This window comes from Aulostomus chinensis, chromosome 5, assembly GCF_037954235.1.
Source record: "Aulostomus chinensis isolate RoL2024-O1b breed Wild chromosome 5, RoL_Achi_v1.0, whole genome shotgun sequence".
Classification (NCBI taxonomy): domain Eukaryota; kingdom Metazoa; phylum Chordata; class Actinopteri; order Syngnathiformes; family Aulostomidae; genus Aulostomus; species Aulostomus chinensis.
The window spans coordinates 7,424,490-7,445,941 of record NC_141324.1 but is presented as its reverse complement, the minus strand read 5'-3'; the positions used below and the strand labels follow the sequence as shown (position 1 = coordinate 7,445,941).

General features: G+C 41.3%; 1 protein-coding gene and 1 long non-coding RNA gene across 6 annotated transcripts in view; one reads left to right on the top strand and one right to left on the bottom strand.

The window, feature by feature from the left end:
- Nucleotides 1-21,452, bottom strand: part of rnf220a (ring finger protein 220a) — a 191,710-nt gene that overhangs the window by 27,093 nt on the left and 143,165 nt on the right. For 2 of the 5 annotated variants that reach the window (XM_086202838.1, XM_086202840.1), the window contains exons 4-8: nt 17,497-17,545; nt 14,801-14,896; nt 11,243-11,285; nt 6,178-6,224; nt 4,597-4,726 (exon numbers count right to left, since the gene is read on the bottom strand). In XM_086202838.1, the coding sequence (XP_086058964.1) occupies nt 4,597-4,726; nt 6,178-6,224; nt 11,243-11,285; nt 14,801-14,896; nt 17,497-17,545 (365 nt within the window). Of the gene's footprint in view, nt 1-4,596; nt 4,727-6,099; nt 6,225-11,242; nt 11,286-11,452; nt 11,699-14,800; nt 14,897-17,496; nt 17,546-21,452 lie in introns of those variants that run through there. The other 3 variants (XM_086202837.1, XM_086202839.1, XM_086202841.1) reach the window with 2 other exon arrangements.
- On the top strand, nt 8,267-21,285 carry LOC147261010 (uncharacterized). Its single transcript, XR_015115673.1, has 3 exons — nt 8,267-8,367; nt 8,679-8,776; nt 21,148-21,285. It is a non-coding gene; the product is annotated as an uncharacterized LOC147261010 (long non-coding RNA).

Sequence of the window (21,452 nt, the reverse complement as noted above, 5' to 3'; positions counted from 1 at the left end):
AGAGAGAGAGAGAGAGAGAGAGACGGTGTTTGGACGGCTGGCGTGGCGGGATTTCCAAACTGCTTGGATTACACTGTGGAAATTACTTTGGGGATGATACCCGGTGGATTACTCCCAGGACTCTGCGGACGGTTCGGACTCCACACGGCCGGGACCGTAACCTGCCAAACGCGTCGTTGGGGAGGACTGTGTAACCCTGCAACGGAGCAGCTGTGACTTCCCGCCGATCAGTAGGACTCAGTCTCACTCCCACTCCCACACACACAAGCACACCAACACACACCTGGAACTGCGGGGACGATGGGACAGTGCGGAGGGTGGGAGTACGGGTTTTGTTGTCTGTGTTATATGTATTAGTGCATTTTCTGTCCATCTTGGACACGTTTTGTATTCTAATACATCATTGAGACGGACAGCGTGATTGCTCTGAGTTTTTTTTTCTTTTCTTTTTAAATAATAACCAGTAGCGAGAGCCTTATCTGCCTGCTAGACGGCGTTGTGCCAGTTCCCCTTGACTTACCTATAAGTAGAGGACGGGAAATTGTTACACATGATTCCCTCCAATGTAAGCAGATGTACTATGGAAGTTTTGCTTCTTTTGAATATGTGGCTCTTTAATTGTATTCCTCCCCCTGAGCATTGTTCCTAAACATCTACAGTCCGCCTAAGTACTGTGCAAACTTTTTTGATGATTTTACTGAACTGCTCTCTTTAGTCTGTATTGATTTGACTGTGTAGTTGTTGTCAATGATCTAAGCATACTTGTTGACAAATCCCAGGACAGAGGGACGAAAGAACTATGTTGTGTCCAAGATAACTACAGGCTGACCCAGCATGTGACGGAGCCCACACACAACAAGGACACAATGCAAAGCAGTCCTCCTTTTCTGACATTGTCACCAAAAATAACAATAATGCACATGTACTTATTTGCTACCATTGACAGGCTCACAAACCTTCCTGTGTCAGTAGTCTCTGAATTTCTTTCCACCAGGGGCTACAATGAATTTGCCTCCTTCACTGACAAAATCCAGAAAATTAGACAAGCAGTAAGTGTCTTCATGTCAGGTACAGGATATATATTGTCCTTGTGTCCACTCAAGACCTTTTTAAGTGTTCTGACACAATTTTATTTAAATCAACCTTAAAAACCTGGAGGACATTGTACAACATCTGAAATCCCCCTCCTGCTGCTTTGACATTTCCTCTACAGGCTTTTTCAAAACAGTTTCCAACTGCATGGCCTAAGACCTTAAACAAATTGTAAAAACCTCTCTTTTCTGTTCTGTGTCTTACCACAGAACCTGAAAACAGCAGTTATCAAGCCACTCTTAAAAAAGAACAATCCAAACACCTCAGTAATAAATAATTATAGACCCATATCAAAGTTAATATTACTGGATCTTAGTGCTGCATTCAACATAGTCGACCATAACATCCAGCTAGACCGACTGGAAAACTTTGTAGGACTCTGTGGCACAGTATTAAACTGGTTTGAATCCTACTTAAAGAACAGGGACTACTTTGTGTCTACATACAGTTACATATATGAGCAGATAAAAATGACACATGGAGTCGCCCGCTCTATTCTGGGGCCTCTCCTGTTTATCATCTACATGCTCCCACTGGCTCAAATAATGAAAAAAAAAACAACTAATATCCTGCCATAATTATGCAGATGACACACAGATTTACACAACATATCACCTGGGGACTATGGTCCACTCCCACCAAAGAGTAAATGCATTGAACAAATCAATGATTAGATGTTCCAGAATGTTCTTCAGCTGAAGTAATTGTTTTTGGAGCCAAAGAAGAACGAGTGCTCAGCTTCAGTCAGTAATGTTAAAAACCAAAAACCAAGCCAGAAATCTTTATGTATTCATGGACTCAGACCTGAACTTCAACAGCCACATTAAGACAATTACAAAGTCATCCTACTATCACCTGAAGAATATATAAAGGGTTAACAGTGTCTGTAACAGCGTCTTCACTTTGCCTCCCTAAAAAATCCATCAGATAGCTGCAGCTGATCCAAAATGCCACTGCTTGAATCCTCACTAAGACCAGGAGGGTGGATCACATCACTCTCGTCCTCAAGTCTTTGCACTGGCTCCTGTCTGTCAGAGAGCTGACTTTAAGGTCCTTCTGTTGGTCTACAAAGCCCTGTATGGCTCAGGGCCAAAATAGATTTCTGATCTGCTGGTACGCTATGAACCATCCAGACCTCCATGTTTCCTATCAGGTCATCTGGGAACAGAAAGCAGACCTGTCCCAGATGACCTGAGAGGAAACATGGAGAAGCAGTGTTTCATTTTAGTTATGCTCCACATATCTGGAATAAGCTTTTTATGTTGCCTGTTGCTTTTACTTGCTGTTTGTTTTAAGTACAGCACTTTGAAATTGCCTTGTCGTTGAAATTTGCTATACAAATAAACTTGCCTCGCCTTGCCTTTTGGCTTGCAGGTGAAATCCACTTTAATCCTAATAGTCTGAAAAGGGCAATGTCTTTCTGTTATTTCTTTGCTAGGAGCCCCCCATAACTGCATCTGCTTAGGGGGCAGGTGGGGAGGTGCATTACGTTAGTGCCAACATCTGCAATGCACTGGCTATCATCGGTTGATGGACTGATATGGCTTCATGGAAAATTTTTAACTCATCTCCTAACACTTGTTTAAAGCAGCTACCGACCATCAGACCGCTTTAAGATTCACCATTTCAAAATAGTGGTTCAAAAAGCATGTGTTTGGGTCAGAATCCCCACATGAAAATATGAATTGAATATGAGTTATCAACTTCAGCTACACAAAATATTCCTCTAAACAGATTCAAGACACATTGTTTCATACAATCATATTCCATCCATCCATTTTCTTCCACTTATCCTGTTTAGGGTCACGGGAAGCCGATCCTAGCGGCTTTCAGGCGAGAGGTGGGGTTCACCCTGGAGAGGTCGCCAGTCCCTCACAATCATACCTACGGCCAATTTAGAGTATCCAATCAGCCTAGTCCCCAACTGTATATCTTTGGACTTTGTGCCGCCCCACAATCATATTCTAGCTGCCAAACTTTCTGCTGTCTAGAAGAGTCACATGATGTTGCTGTGAGCTGACCTGTGAGCTAATTTAAACAGGTCTGAGTTGAGGGAAGAGTAAAAGTGGGACTAAATTCAGCTGTTAACTTGAAATCTAATGTTGCATGTCATCAGGGCTGTAGTGGAAAGAGATAGGATACTGAATCGGGAATATTCAATTCAAGTACCAATACTGTTGTTATTCACAGATCAGATATCGAAATGATGGGGCTGATCCATGCACCAAGCAAGATTCCATTCTATTTCTTGAGTAACATGTAAGTAACATGAAACATGTCACCAATCAGTGCATACAGCCTCTATAAATTACTTTGTAGCACATTTCAATTCAGAAATGATCAGATCAGAATAAAAAATGAAGACCCACATATTTGATAGCAGCTAGCAAACAGAGCATTTTTAGACACCAATCAACCTAAGTTTATTTTAATTTGACCTTCAGCCTTATTTATAAAAGAGGTGACTTGCAGGAAATGCATACAACATGAGGAAATTAAATTGAGAGAAATGATTTTAACATAATAGAAACAAAAGTTTGAAGAACTCTAGAGGAGAGACCAATAAGAGGTGGGAGCACTGTCTATATGACAGAGCAGCTGTTGTGCTCCCCAATGACCAGCTTGGCCATCCACTTCTATAATTGCATTTCTGGTTGTGCACATATGTGTAACCCTATACACACACTGAGCTATGACCAGCAGGTCAATTGCCCCGCTAAATGTGTTTTCTTTTTCCTTGCTAAGATGGTTGTGTAGGGCTGAGTTGATCCGAGCTGGGCTGACACCAGGCTAACCCATGCTGCCACCAGACAACTGGCACTATTACACCCCTGGTCTCATTAGGCTCAGGTCTCAAAGAACTAACACTGCTCACTCTGGACAACAAGAGAGTAGATGATGAATGAGCCAAGAAAAGAAGGAGTAAGCACACAGGAGCTGGCCCACTGACTCAATATGCATGACACACTCTGCTGACTGAATGCAGCTTTGGAGCAGTGGCGGGTCACCTAGCAACCGAATGATAGCCAACCCATTAGTCATGAACAGGTATGAACATTTATAGTGACCAAAATGATCACAGTTGACAGGAGTATTATGGCTTTTCGAGTGATAGAGTCACTGATTAGAGTTTCTCTCATCAAGCAGAGAAGTGGGTCAAGTCAAGAGAATGTTGGTGAATGTTGGGGGCAGCAAATGGTTCCCAAAAAATTGTTGACCCATCCATCAAAATGGACAGAACAAGATCCCAAATGTCACAGAGTCAGGCCAAAATAGTAGATTCATTGCAGCTGGTCCAGAATTGTTGTAACCCCCCACACCAAACGCAATCAACTTAAGCATGACATTGATAAGTAACACTGTAAACTGTGATAGTTATCGTCCAAAAATGTATCAGTAACCACGGCGCACGCACACCAGCCCTAACCACTGGTGCTCAAAGAAGCACAAGAGATGGGGTACACCAGCTGCCACGAATGTGTGTGTGTCTATGTGTGTGTGTACCTCTGAATCCTCCCTCCAGCAAAGACGTAGCTCTGATCCTCTTCTGCCCTGCCCACTCATACTCCTCAAAGCCACGCCCATTCTCGCCATCCATATCTGCAGAATCATCATCGGCTAATGCGCCCTCACGCTGAGACACACACACACACACACACACACAAACAAACACACGCACACACACACAAATCCACACCAAGGACACATGTCAATTACATCTTATTGTAAACAGAGGGATCTTTTCCACATTGGAGCAACTTACAGTACACAATCTTAATTTTACCGTACCATAGCATGTGAAGCTGTGAAAGGAACTGGATAACTGCTCAACAAGGTAAAGCATCGAGCGGATCAGAAAAAGAGCAGGTCACATTTTACGTTTTGGCTGTAAAATGTGGCATTGATGCCAGAAAGAGGATGGGGATGACAACTTGAATGAAAAATTAGCGGGATGGTACAATACACTGATATTAAAACCTTTTTGTTAAAAGTATAAATTATATTGTAATGTCTTTTTCTCATTTTTCCAAGTTGTGGGGTGTGTTTGCCGTGACTACTTTAGCGGGATATTTTGAGATGAGTTCATTTGCCACTCACATCATCATCGTGTGCACATTTTAACAAACTCACTTGAGCTTTTCCACACTCCAGCATGACAGCACCGAACCAGAAGTGCTTTAGTTTGTTATTGTTTTTTTATGGATTGTTGAACTACATAAAAAATATGGGTCATAACAGATGATGTGGTTGAGTTTGTTACATATATGTTTTTGGAGAGTTTTTGAAAACATTATCCTTGACCTAAAGATATTTATTTTTTGAGTAAATGACAGGCAAAATACACTTTTAGGGTGAAGTTCTCTCTTCAGCACAGTGCAAGGAAATAAAACACAGCTCACATGGCATGGTACAGTACTGGAGAAGAAGTATTAGTGTCTACAGCTAGTTGAATGATTGCAGTCAGAGGGTGAGGATTAGTGGCAATGATTTATCTCTGTTGTACTACACTTAAAACAGACAACAGGAAAGGCTTTCACAAATGTATTAATTATGAGATAGAGAGGGGAGGTGACAGGAATCTGATTTAGATTTGTTCTAAATCTACAGCAAGCAAAGCCTTGTCGACACAACCTCCAGATGTGAGTGTTGCTAATACAGGATCTACATACTACTACTTACGATGCAGCCATGTCATATGGGATGAACTGCAGATATGGGCTTGCTACATTAAAATAATGTTCATGCCAGCAATGCCGTGGCAAAGTGTATGATAAACAAGCTACTTTACAGCTGAGAACCAGTTATTCCCATACGTTATGGATGCATTACCTTCACTCGACAGAGAGTACACATGGCTACTGGATGGTGTGTGCACTAATGTACAAAAGTGGTTGGACAGCTTTTACAAGAAGTTAAGAGGTGACTGAACAGCATCTACAAGAAGAGAGGGGTTGATAAGCTGTCCGACTGGCGGTAGGCAGGGCTCGGAAGCCTGGATTGTACTACCTGGATCAGACATTGTTCCACATGTCTACTCATCTCCTCCTCGCTCCCAGCCAATGGGGCACTGCACAGCGGACATACCTGGCCCCCCTCCTCAGGCTTCCTCCTCTTCATCTTCCCTATACGAGCTGGGGGGTCAGAGAAAGAGACAGGCAAGACAAATCAGTTTAGTTTTCAATGATCTTAATCACTGTTAAGACACAGTTAAGGCCTCAGGGTTTTATAGGGAAACTAAATCTTGCTGGAATTGACCATATGCAGTGTGACAAGGCTCCTCAATAGAACTCTATTCTGTTCTTTTCTCCCTCTCACTTCTGTCATAGCTCCCCCACCCTTCTCGCTCTCACACACACTTAATTAGAAATTTAACAGAGCAGAACAGCCGTCATTGTGCTCCGAGTCTCTGTCGTTTTTTTCTTAACTGCAAATGGCGCACAGGGACATTAATTTTTAGCTGGCTCGGAAAGCAAGGGAAGCCATAAGGGACCACAGCGATGGATGGAGGGAGAATAGGAAGGCAACATACTGTGAGGTAAGATGCCGTAACTACATGGGAAGGCTTTTGAGACTGTGAGGCACAGAGGGTTAAAAAAAGAGGAGCAGCCCCTCACACACACTCATTCAATCTCTGATGCTAATTGAGGGAAGCGTTGTTAAATAGAGAAGGGAAAAGGCTGTTAATTAAGTTTGGCAGGGGTCTTGGCCCTCCCTCCCTGCCTCCCACTCACCCATAATGCCTAACTTGAGGACGATTCCTGGTTCCACATGAAGGTGGAAAGAAAGTAACGGAGGGTGAAGTTTAAAGTTAGTCCTCACTGGTTCATGTCATGAGCTCTGACTGAAAATCTGGGAGGTGGCAGCACTTGAATTGCGTCTCAGAAAACAGCTGACTGTTGCTAACAGAGACCAAAATTAACACACACCAATTGTGGCCCCAAACCCTGTGACCTAAACACACTATCCATGTTGAAATAAATGACAGAAGTAGCCTCTTTGTTGCAGTGCCTGATTGGAGTTAAACTAATACCAACAGAGTGACACCAAGCAAGTATGATCAATGGAGCAGCATCGGAAGGAGTCTTAAAACCTGAAAGTAGGTCGGCATTGTTGACCATCCCCGAACCTTCACTAAAAGTCAGTGGATTTTCAGTTGATGCCTTGAAAAAGGTTAGTGGTTCTTTGATGGTTTGTCTCAAAATGCTGAAGTTAATGCCACACATGTTCATTTCGAGGCGTTTATTCGTCTTATGAAGAGCAGTTGCTAATAAGTGGCTTAAGGGTACTACAGAGGTTGTCTCGGAACTTACGCATAGTCAAAATGAAAGCAGAAGTGAGAAGCTAGTTGTGGTGAAGTCATCAGTGTTATCATGTAGTTCACTGATAGCCTAACACTAGCTTTGTACTTCTAGCATTTGCAAAATGATGTTGATTCAATGATTATCTTACTGAAAAAAAGAGCAAGTCAAATAAATTTTTGTCTCCCACAGATCTTATTTTCTGCAATAATCAAAAACCTGGATAAAATTGGCTTTTGGTCAAGGGTTCCCACAGAGATGCTAAATTCCAGGCTGGTCAACAAAAATATGTCTCCCTGCTAGGCACTATACCAAGATCCCACAGCTCAATAGAATTTAGCCATCATTATTTTCATTTTTCACAGCTGTTGTCTTCCTAGTTTCTGAGCAGCTCCAATTATGTTAGCTGTGTTCTACATGAAGCCTTGAAAAATATAATTCAGGGGTGTCAAACTTACGGCCTGCGGACCAGATCAGGCCCATTAATGGGTTTAATCTGGCCTGCAAGATGATTTTTTTTTGCAAAAGTAAAAACAAAAGTGAGTATGTCAAATTTTTCATTGAACGAAACTGTTGTTCTAAATGTGTCCACTGGATGTCGCAATAGCAATTCTGTTCAGCGAGCAAACTGTTAATACTTGGGCTGAGCAAGTATAGAAGGTACAGCTAGCCTTTGGGTACGATGTTGTCGTTCTACCTATTACGTCTTCTACTCTGAACATGATGTGCTTTGGCACCCTCACTGTCCCAAAATGTCTTTGTAAAAAAAAAAAAAGGGAAAAGTTGGCACAGAGTGCTTAGGTTTCTAAGAAAAACTATCACCGTCCTATTTATTCACGGAAGTGAAAGGGAAAACCTGTGTTTGGTGTGTTCACAGCATGTTTCAGTGCTGAAAGAATATAACCTTCGGCGCAACCATGAGACTCTACGTGCCGAAAAGCACTGCAACTTGCAAGGACAACAGAGAAGGAAGAAGGTGAATGAACTGTTGGCGGGTCTGAAGAAACAGCAGACTGTGTTTCCTCATAGCCGAGAACAGTAATGCTGCAGTGAAAGCTAGCTACCTAGTATTTAATGAAATTGCACCGGTTTCAAAACCATTTAGTGAGGGTGAATTTGTAAAGACATGCATGCTGAAGGCTGCAGAGATTGTGTGCCCTGAAAAGAGTCAGGCTTTTGCAAATATCACTTCAACAAGAAACACAGTTTCAGACAGGATTTCTGATCTTTCCATGAGTTTGGACAGCCAATTTAACCGCAAAGTAAAGTAATTTATTGCCCTTTCAGTTGCAACTGATGAAAGCATGGACATTACAGATGTTGCGCAACTGGCCATATTCATCCACGGAGTTGTGGAGTTGTGGTGCCTGCCATACCACACCAAGGTAAGATGCTTAAGCTCAGGCACTGTGCTGAGACGTGTCTTAGATTTACGAGTAGAAATTGAACAGCTCATGGAAAAAAGGGGCAAACCAGTGTTAGAATTTCAGTCCACAGAATGGACACAGGACCTTGCAGTCATGGTGGATGTGACAGAGCACTTGAATAACTTGAACAAAATGCTGCAAGGGCGCAACAAAGTTGTCACACAGTATTATGAGTGCATATGTGCATTCACGTTGAAGCTGTCATTGTGGTAGACAACTCACGGGTGGTGATGCTGCTCACTTTCCTTGTGTGAAAGACGTGTGCGCAAAGATAAAAATAACAGGACTATTGCGCAAGTTTGAGCAACGCTTTCGGATTTTTGGTGAACTTGAGAAAGACTTCAAAGTTCTTTGCTCGCCATTCACCATGAGCACCTCTGATCTGCCCGTCAACATCCAATTTGAAATAACAGACTTGCAGTGTGACTCAGATTTGAAGGGAGAATTTGCCGCAGGTGGCTTGGACACATTTTATCAGTATCTCCCGCCAGGTTACCCCAACTTGACAACCCTTGCTGCAAAAGTGTTGTGCATGTTTGGAACCACATGTCTTTGTGAGCAAGTTTTCTCTGCAATGAGCATCAATAAAACAAAGCTGTCCTCAAGCATCACGCACAAGCATTTGAATGACATTCTGAAATTGGCAGCCACTCAGGATGTGACGCCTGATATTGATGGACTTGTGGAAGCTAAAAGATTCCAGGTTTCAGGAGTTGAGTAAACAGTGGGATGAATGCACTTCACATGCTGCACAAGAAACATATGCACCCTGATAGTTGTGTGAAAATAAGTATCTTCTGTGGAGATTTCAAGAAATTGAACTGTGTGAGATTTACTGTAATAATTCATAGTTCATAAGTTTGGTTTGTTGAAATTGTTCATGCATTGCACAGCTTTTATTTTTCTATCAATAAATAGTTTAGTTGACAAGGCAGGGAGTAACAACCCTCTTGAATAGTTTCAGTTGGTATGGTGTGGTGAGTTAGCTCAGAATTAAGATGTGGAAATGACAAAGAGCTATCTGATACGGCGGTGAAGTGGTCAGCACTGTCGCCTCACAGCAAACAGGTTCTGGTTCGAGTCCCGGCTCGGCCAAACGGTCTTTCTGTGTGAGTCTCCATGTTCTCCCTGTTCCTGCTGGGTTCTCTCTGGTACTCCAGCTTCCTCCACAGTCCAAAGACATCAAGAGGGGACCAGGTTAATCCAGACTCTAAATTGACCGTAGGCGTGGCTGGGAGAGCCAATGGTTGTCTGTCTCTATGTGTTGGCCCTGACATGGACTGGTGACCTGTCCAGGGTGAACCCTTCCTCACACCTGAAGGCTGCTGGGATCGGCTCCACCCCCCCCACCCCCCCCCCCCCCCACACACACACACACAACCCTTGACAGAATTAACATTAGAAGATGGATGGTATTTGATACCTAGAAGAGTTGTTTGACTTTGTGTCAGTTTATCTACAAAGGCAAACGACTTCAAGTCACAGCCTATCTTGGATTGAACAAAATACAAAGTTTCAATCACCGAGGCAATGTTTTCTTGAAATTGCATTACTTTTGTCCTCAGAATTTTCAACCAATTTGGAGTGTTTTGTCGAGAGCATTGTTTGTGATGTGTACATTTTCTGAATGTGCTTGTACTATTTTGGACCACACTAACATTAGGAAAACCATCTAAAGTTACCGTTCATTTTTAGTTATTATGCCATGACTTTCCTCCATGAGGCCCCTGAGCTAAACGAGTTTGACACCCCTGATGGTGGAGACTTTTAGTGTTTTAAAATCTAGATTAAATTATATAGGGCCACCACTGAATGTTTATCACCACCACACCCAGACTGAGTGGTGCTTCACTGCTCCTCTTGTGACTCATTACAAACAACAGACACAGAAGTCACTGTGTCAATATAGAATAATACATACTGATAGACATTCCATCAAAGCTAACATTGAGATGATACATTGCAACTTTATTTGCTGTACTTTGACAGAAGTGATATGATCAATTATTACCTACTTGTTTATGGATTATTTGGCATTCATATATATGTGTATAAGTATACATATATATATATATATATATATATACAAACATATATACACATATATACATACATATATACACATATATATATACACATATATACACATATATACACACATATATACATATATACACACATATATACATATATACACACATATATATATATATGATTGGCCTTATTTCTGATTAAACTGCAATAAATGTAGTCAAGCCAAAAGAATAATGGATCCTAAATATAACACTTTTTAAACATGTTTTTGACATAAACCAGCACAATACTCTTAAAGGAACTACAACACTGTACAAATGTAATAGTTGCAGGTGTATTAAAGCAGCATGTTCAGAGACAGTGAAGAGCTGAGACCTTCTGTGTACATACCATTCAATCTTGTTTGCCTGTTAGCTCGAACCCGTAAAAATGTCTGCAAGCAAAAGAGAAAAAAATAAAGAAGAAAGATACATTAAATTATCAGGAATCAGTCAAACGAGTTTCAAAGCATTAACAAGAACTTTTCAGAAGCAGATTGCTTTGGATGCTGAGCGGGTGTCTGCTGATAGCGGGACACGCTAACATTAATAATAAACCTACTTCTCTTTTGTTTTCCACTTCCTCCATTACTGTGACGTTTCATTCATGGCTCCTTCAACAGCCGTCAAAACTCGCTGACTCAAAGTCCCCGAGTGTGTTTCCAGATACTCCACATAACTACAAACAGCATTCTGGAACTACATTTTAATACGGATGGGAAAGGATTGAAAGTGGCGCCCGTATAGCCGAATACAACTCCAGCCCGACGCCATGTTGGCTTGTTTTGATCATGTGACGCATTGCAACCGGAAGTAGGGAATCCTCACAAGTTGTTCCGAGCCTTGGACACTAGGGGGAAGCAGCGGGTTTCATTCAATACATAGTGACCAGCTGAGACGTCAGACTTGACGGGAGATGTTTTGTATTGTACGAAACTACATTGCTACTGAAACTACAACTTCCTCTACAGAACTATTACAGAGCAACATGACAATCAGAAGACATATTCTTCTTACAGTTATGGTTGAAATTGACTTAAAAGGTGGAGTTTCCTGGAGTTTTCTGAATTTACTGCAAAATATTTACAGCTGCACATCAAACCGGAGCTCATTATATGCAGCTCTCAGTGGTGTGCGAGGAATATGCTTTAAAAAGTATTTAAAAAATATCAAAGAAAACAGTATATTATCAGTAAAATACAATTATATATATGACTAAATACATGACTCTGTCTGTCTGTCTGTCTGTCTGTCTCTCTCTCTCTCTCTATAGATATATATATTAAACACGAATATCAATCAATGGATGGATGGATGGAATACTAACTGATTTTTTTTTATAATAATTTGCACTTAATGCATTAAGACTGCCCCTTTACTAAGGACCATCACAAATCTTAGGGGTCATACCACTGATATTTTACTTTGGAAATAATTAAACAAAGTTCTACTACATTAATTTACAATGTACTGTAGTTTTCTCGATGTGAAAAGAATGTCCAACAAGCCTCCCCCCCCCCCCCCCAAGCAATCACAAGCCAAAAGACTGGATAATACCAGGTTAATCTTTAAAATGCAATTTGCAAGATTCGATTTTTTTTTTTATTTTATGTAATGGTTAGTGTAATACAGTTGAAGTCATACAGTCATTTATAAAGAAAGAATTGCAGCAGAGTTCAAGTATGAAGTAGCTTGAATTTGAAAAATGTCAATCATTTATCTGCATCATATGGGGTCTTGTGTGAGTCAGTCTGCTTTAATTTACCCCCCAAAAAAATGACCTCATCATTAAAAGTATGGCATCATGAAATTAATTAATTGAGGGCAGACGCCTCTTCTCTATTTCAGTCAGTTGTGAAATTTGTGCCTCAGGTCTACTGGGATTGAAACCCAGACTAAGTTTATGTGCTGACTAAAGCACCCCCCAGTCGAATGCTGCTGAACGCCCTCTCTCTGACACGGCAACGCTAAGTAGCCAGCAGTTCAGTCCTCTCGCTGTCAGCCCATCGTCCATCAACAACAGCCGACAGTCTCCCCCTCCTCTCAGACCCCCTCCCACTGCCACTTGAGTTATAGGCCCACTTGCCACGCATCGCCGCTCCTATCGTATCATTATGAAGCACTCATTGAATGGCGGCAGTAGGTCAGATTTTTAGAAGAGGAGGGGAAAAGGAGTAGTAAGGCAGACTGACAGGCAGAAAGAAGGTGGCAAAGTCTGCCATTATGCTTCATTCTGCGGGTGGTAAAAAGAGTCCCCATTGACTTAATCATTTGTATAATATAAGGTGATTTCAGCAGTTTCACTTAATGAGAAAATCTACTTTATAGCTATAAGGCCTTTATGAGCTGTGTCAACCAGAACGTATGGATGTAACGTCTGCATGGACTTAATAGTTCTAATTTTATGGTGTAAGGGGGGAAACCCACTTAACCCGCAAATATATCATGACTGGAAGAATTACCCGAACAAACTTTGATGAATATAAGAGATAAAAGCAGTAAGGGAGGTGTTAAAGGACTACCAGCCAGATTTATAGGGATTGTTGATCAACTTTAGTAAAATCTGTTGTAATTCTTTGCTCAAGTGCTAATATACATTTTAATTATATCCACAGAAATTCAAACATTATGACCAAATTCAGTAGAGTGATTAATTATTAACACAGCAACCCAATTATCAGAGATGATCTATCTTTGCATCCTCACATGCTTTGAATTTATTTAAGTTTAGTAAATTGATTTATTTCAAAGTGCAGTTTTAAATATACAGGGGGGTAGGCTGGTCTGAATGCTTTCTAAGTGACATAAATAACAGACTGGCATTGACTGTACAGCCTCAGCACATTGTGAGGATATATAGATCAGTGTTTCTCAACCACTGCACTGGGGGCCATCGGTGGTTCATGAGTGATGAACTGATTTCAAGTTGTGCCTGAGTTTTTACAAGGGAATGTGTTTTTTTGTTTTAGTTAACATTACTCTATATGCAGAACGCACATTCAAACCATTGACATAATTCAATTTTATTTCAAAAATAATCTTCCATCAACTTACAGTATTTGAGAAGCTCAGTTTGGTATATCAGGCTGGGGTTTGGCTAATAATGAAAAAGCTCTTGAAGCACATATCCATAAATTTTAAAAGAACCTGTTGGTTGTATTTATTTAATTCCAGGGCCTGTATATCAATCAGGGAACAGTGTCATGAATAGATAAAGCAAAACAATTTTATTTCATTTTATCATATGGCCTGTCACAAGAAAGGGTGCCATGAAGTAGAAATGGTCGTCATAGATGATATTGCTGGTATATTAAATATGCATTCTCTTTGTGATACAAGCATCAGAGAACTTTTGCCAAACTTGCTAAAAACCTCTGCAATTCCTCTAAAACGAGAAAACCCATCGTTGTGAATCTCTCTTCAGGCAGCAACACTGCTACTTGGGATCCGAACATGTAGCTGTGTTGGTACGCTGAATTTCCCAGCTTATTTAGTGATCTCACAACTGACAACTGAACAAAATGTTCTGTGCAGTGTCCTAAATGCACCTCACAAAGTTGCAGTTTCTCATTTTAGTAAGAATTTTACAATATAAATCAACCTAAATAACATATTAACCTAAACAACTTAAAACCCGCAGTTATGGTTGGAACATTTGAGATTACCATAATATTCCACCTTTTTAATGGATGATTATGATCCTCCACTAATAACGAGCACAAATTTTTCAAGGTAATATGTCACTGTAAACGATCCTGCCAAGTAGGACCATCATGTAGTCCTCAGTTCCTGTTCCTGTGTGTGTGTGTGTGTGTGTGTGTGTGTGTGTGTGTGTGTGTGTGTGTGTGTGTGTGTGAGTGTGTGTCTGTGAGTGACCTGGTATCTGTGTGTGAGTGTCAGTGTGTGTGACCTGGTATCTGTCAGAGTGGTGGGCATCCTCAGACGACAGGGGTGAGACCACAGGAGACTCTCCCTCACGCTTGATGTGCACTGACAACAGCATCGACTGGAGTCAGAGAGAGACAGGAAGAGAGATCATATACTTAATGGCTTTCATATGGAGACATACTTATAAAGTTGAAAACTCATGAAAATATGAGGCTAGCAGACAAGCAGCTAACTTTTTGTTTAAACAACTAGACATGACTTGTTAATTGATTCATGTTAGACATTTCCCCTGCTTGCAGTCTTTACCTATGTGAAAGCACCCTGGCAAACACTAGCGTGAGGTCAACTGCTAGAAAGCAAACAAATAATTATTCCCTGAAAGTTAAAATGGAAAATATTGGATTTACATTTGGGATATTTAGGAAAACAGTGATAAAATGGTATAATCATGGAATCATATCTTCCTGCATTAGAACGGATCTCCAAGGGAAAATTTACCCTTGGACAATTCCAGGAGTGTTACTGCCACAGATGCTGGGATGACACATCAATCATAATGACTGTAACCTGCCTGACTTTGTCTATAAAATCCCTTCCACTGATTGGAGTTAATGTTTATGGGACGTTAAGAGTTAGGGAAGAAAGAGAAGATGCAGGAATAACAAGAGGGGAGGAGGAGAAGAGAGGTGGAACGGTAAACATATGAAAAGGAGGAGCGTAACTGTCTAACACTAGGACATTGCCTGTTCATAAATCTGTCCTGCCACCACATACCAAACACACACACGCGCACACACACACACACACACACACACACACACACACACACACACACACACACACACACACACACACACACGCCTGCACAAACAAGCACACATGTGAAATGATATCCAACCTAGGGAACCGGGAGGTAAAGGAAAGAGGTGACAGAAAAAACAAGAGAAGAGGAGCAATGTCATTTACAAGGCTTTCAGTGTGTTTGTGTGTGTGTGTGTGTGTGTGTGTGTGTGTGTGTGAGTGTGTGTGTGTGTGTGTGTGCATGGCCTCTGTTATGTGTGCCTGTGCTGCTGCTTTTTTTAACAAGGCAGCTATGAAATATTTGTATTTACAGTTGTCTCCTATTAATCAAGTGGAAAGGGGCAGAGCAGAGGCTTAAGTGCTCGACAGCAGTAATCTAATAATAATATGTGAGAAATGACCAACCTCCAGTGCTGCCATAGTAAATTGGACATTATGCATGGTGCTTTTATGCCTCAGTGTATGTGTGTGTGTGCGCGCGAGTGGGTGTGTATGTCCGTGTGTGTGATTGTGTGAGACAGTGGGTGTGTATGTGTGTGCGAGGTCTTTTTTTCACGTTCATCAGGGTTTAAAAAGGCCAGGAATCATTTACCTGGGGGCGTTCTGGGAATATGCGTAAGTTTGATCATTAGAGTATGACATTTAACAGTATTCTATGAGACGGTTATGAATGAAGAGCTCCCATTGAAATGTAGGTATTTTAAACCAACTAATTAAATCAACATGCAAAATGATTATATACCAGAAGGTTGCACAGTCGAGGTGTATTCTAGTAGGTCATTTTTTAACACATCGTTAGTGAATTTAAACTAAAAGAAAAAAAAACATTTCTGATCTTTATTTTGCCACTTTAATCCATAGTCAAAGAGTGTGTGTGGCCCCAACACATTTCATACTGACAAAAACAGGGGTCCGGATAGTGACCCAAAGGACCCGTAAGGAGGTGCGTTGGAGTTAATCTCTGGTCTAACACTGGTGGGTGATGTATGCCAGGGAGGAGGCAGCAACAGTGGGCTCATGTGTATCGGCCTGGCCTTCTCTGTTCTCCATAGCTTGCCGCTGAATACTAAACAACAGCTCTGAGATGCATAGTCACGGCCAGAGAGGAAAGGCAGAGCTCACCCCTCAACCTGGCTCTGTCTACCTTTCTCAAGTACAGCACACCCACATTTTGTGAGAGCTGCTCTAAGCTTAGGTCAGTAGCCAGAGGTGTGGGGGAATGAAAATGGGTATGCTCAATTATTCCAAGGCTGTTGTGCAGTCATGTGCATGTCAGATGTGCTCTTACAAGCAGCACATCTGACTTTCACATCCTCTTTAGTTCAAACTTAAAACAAACCTGCTTTGTGTGTCCTTAGAAAACACTGACCAAAGCCTCAAGAAAGGGGTGTTCATATTCTGGAACCCCAATGGGAACATTTATTGGCCACAGCCAGTCCACACATTCATCTGTATGTTTCTTAGTTTGTTTGTTTGTTTTCTGACTAATTTCCTAATCTAAATTCCCCAGCAAATTCAGTAAGTGCCATGAGTCAAATACCATTCGGAAATCGATTGGAAAATTATCAAGAAAAATAGTTATGAAAATTTGCACAACAAAACATTTCAGAAAATATTCATTAATTACATTTACATATTTAAAGATCTGATCAGTAATTTTTTTTTAGGGTGTTTATAGGATTGTTAAAGGGCTTTGAGTGTCACGTCCTGCGTTCAGAGGCTTACGACAATCATTCAAATAAAATTGAAATTAAAATGTTCCTCATTATGCTGAGGACTCCTTGGAAGACTAGAAGATTAGGGTTTGGGGCTTTTCATTGGAATGTCCTAAAAATGATACGTGTGTGTGTGTGTGTGTGTGTGTGTGTGTGTGTGTGTGTGTGTGTGTGTGTGTGTGTGTGTGATCATGTTGTTCACCTTGGGGGTTCCTGGAGTAGCTGCTCCATCCTTGGGTGAAGGGTTCTTACTGAAAGAAGGGAAAAAAGACACAATATTAATGAATGAGAGTGTGTGAACTTTGGGTTATATTCCAGGAAAGTAAAAACACAATTTTTCTAGGAATTTTCTTCGTGAATCATGAAAAACCATGAGATTTTTTTATACCTCACCGTACCTGAATACAGTAGCTTTTATTTTGCAACTTGTTTGCACATTCCATTTTCTTTTATAGTTTATCCATCTGCCCAGTTCCTCTACTCTATTTGATGGTAACTGGAATGAGTAATAAATCAGGACATAACTGATTTTGCAGTGATTTCATTTGCCAGTGCAGTCAGGCTGCGGTCGCATTGACTCGGAAATATGTGGAGGACAATTGGCTGGCTTTTAAACATTACAATGAGGAACGGAGCAGCCTCAAGAAAGAAAGAGTGATTTGGTAGTTATATGTGAATGGATAGATAAAGGTTTGTGTGACACGTTAATTCAATTCAGTTCATATATTATTTTATCTCGTATCTTCTGATGTTTGATACTTCAAGCATCTGATTTATTTTCATTAATTCCACTTTGTCTTTCATTCATTTTTGCTGGCCTTTCTTCTCCCCCTCGGTTCTCCTCAGCTTCTCTGACTGCTTCTCACCCGAACACACAGATACATTTCTTGGAGCTTCTCTAAGCACTGCGACAGACTTGACGTTGACAAATTCAGACAGGGCTGTCATGTTTGCTTTGAGACCCTGTTAGCAGTCCAGACCCCCTCCTGGACACACACACACACACACACACACACACACACACACACACACACACACACACACACACACACGTGCACGCGCGTGCACGCGCACACACACACACACACACACACTCAGACTGACAGACAGACAGTAGCAAAACATGAGAGAAGGATGCCTGAAACGGAATTGGGCGAGACCCCTAATCTGACAGCATGCCTTGGTAGACAAGGGATTTCCTTTTTCAATGGATGGATGAGTGGATAATAAGAATAAAAAGCCTTATTTATATGTCATTTATCTGCAAGCAGAATTTACAAAGTGCTTCACAACCAGGCTAGCAGAAGAATAAAATATATCAGCACACAGACGGATAGAAATTAGTCAGTCTCTACTTATAGAAATTATATAAAATGCTGTAGAGTATCTTGAAATGTTCATACAACCTCAACCTGGCCTTCTAATACTTTGGAAAACAAGTTCAAATGTTGTCTGTGGCTTTGGAGGAACATTGTCAAATTTGAGTAAATCAGACAACCTGATTGTCACGCGTACAGATTTGGATTTGCAGACAACCTGTGCTGGAGTTGTAGTTTGTCATGGACATTAACACAAGAGTTGACATGTGCAGTCCAGCAAATCTGAAGCTTGATCTATGTTTGGAAGCAAGAAAGCAATTCCAGCTTTTGCCACTTTAATTTTTACTACAAACATTTCTTTTGAGAACCCCACCTTAATGGATGTCCAATTGAAAACTGAACATGTTGATAGTATATTTTTTCCCCTTTAAAAGATCCCATCTAATATGCTGACTGTGTTATCATACATATTAGACCATTTGATGATGATAAATTTTGATTCATTCATGCTAAAAATACATATTTTGGCTTATAACATAGATCAGAAAAATATCAAATAATTTAAGTACTTCAGTGAGTTGTTTAAAAGGCTATGTTTGGGTGGTGCACTCTCAAAAACAGAGAGAAGGGACGATGACAGTCCTGTACTGCAAGGAATACTTTAGAAGAATGTTCTCTTAATGTTATGATATTGGTCTTTAAGAGTCCAGAGGAGAATAACAGAAGGGTACAAAGTGGGGATGCATGATAACATCTGCATGGCATTAGTCAGCAAATATGTCCAATGGCTTATATCTGTTCATAAGGATCCAGTGTTGCTCAAGCCTCCTCCTGTTTGTTCATCATCAATGATGAGGAAACATCAATCAATAAATGAAGTACACAGGCTTCTAAAAAGTTTTGGAAATAAAGAAAAATGCTACTTTCTGAAATTCACAATTTTCACAATGCGTTTTTCTGATTGGCTATTCAGTGAGCCGTATCAGTAAAAAAAAATCATATCATGTAGGTCTAAGACAAAAAGAGTAAAAGTGATGTATTTTTACCGCTTTAGACACATAGTGGTACCTCGACACTGAACATGTAAATAGGCAGTCAGTTAGTTAGTTATTCAGGGGTGAGCCAGACCCAAATCCATACATTTTCATTAATTTCTCATGAAATAAACAATGTACTCCCGGAATGTTTTTCTAATTGTCATTAACGTGGTGTGCATGTTTGTGTTTGTATATATTTAAATGCATCATTATTGCTCCACTATGTGCACAGCCTCTGTGCAGCATCTTGATGTGTATGAGTCTTTGCATATAGTTTGTGTATGAAAGCTGAACAATGAGCCTTCACCTCCACCAACAAAGAGAATAAACATGGGTGACACAGTCAAGCTGCCATGTAATGCAGGGGAATCAGCCCCACCACCACCCACACCCCCATCCATTCTCTCCCTGCTTCTCTCATCACTCTCTCCCTCTATCTCTATTTTATTCATTACCTGGAAACTGTGCAGAGGCATCAACAATAACAGCCACCTCTACCTGCTTGTTGACAGTGTCAAACAGTGACAAGAGAAGGAGGGAGAGGGAGAGAGGAAGAGAGGGGGAGAGAGGACAGCGGTTGCATGTCTGCCACGATGGGAGAAAATTGCCACAGTGACAGAAGAGGAGGGGGGAAGGGAAGGGGTAGAGAGATGAAAGTGGAGCGAAAAGGCGGGGGTAAGAGGGAGGTAGAAGGAGATGAAATGTGAGGTGAGAGAGAGAAAGCCTGGGCAACATAAAGAGAGAGACTGAGCAGCGGGAAAGATGAAAGAAGGGAGAGGGAAAGAGAGAGAGACAGAGGGATGGTAGAGTTGGTGTGCTGGCGCCTCTTCTCTCTGCTTCACACGTCTGTTTGCCCAGTTCTATGAATTTTTGATGGCGAGGGTTATGGGGCTGGAAATTCCAACTGCCTGCCATGTCAAAGCCAGGAAAGGAGCGTGGAAATGAGCAGCACAACAAAGTGAAACAAGCACACAGGCTGACAGCAGGGACGTAGGGGAGGAATGAAAGATGGAGACAAAGAAATGTAAGATATGTTGAGGTAATGAGGTGTGTGAAAACAGGGAGACAGGTGAGGACATGTTGGTGCTTCAAAGAACTTGTTTTAACATATTATCCCACTCTGTCAGAATTCCATATGTGCCTAACTTTCACTGTTAGGCTGCTTTATTTAAACCTGAAGGTTGACTCATGTAAAAATGAAGTAGGAATCGTGCAACTGTGAATGGTACCAGTGTTGTCTAAACTAATGAATTAGTTGGACTTTATATCAACAGAATAAAAGAAGTATAATATATTTTTAATCTATTTTTTGGGGTTTTCACCCTGGTTTTTCCTCACCAATTCACCCTACCAAGTTTTCATGGTCATAGCTCCACCCCCTCTGCCACTCCAGGAAGCTCCACTTCCTCATGCTTCCTCCATCTCAAGTGTACATCTTTTCATCAGACAGCAAGGAGTTTCACCAGTTGCATGAAGAGGGTCATGTTGTCCTTACAGGTGACCTCACCAACCAGAGGAGGCGCTAGCACAGCAACAAGGATACAAACCTTCATCTGGCTTCCCAGCTGGAGCCTGTGTGTACTGATGTCCAGCCAAGTCAGAGGCAACACAAACCATCAATACCCCCCCTTGTTGGTAGGCGACATCTTCGGCTTGTTTTGAGTTTGAGTAGAGGGAGAGGGAGGAAAGAGTTGGTTGTTCAGAATCTTCTTACCCTTCTTAATGGCTTTTAGGTCCAAATTACAGCTACCTCCAGAAAGGGGGGGGGGGGGGGGGGGGTCCACAAGATCCGCCACTGCTGC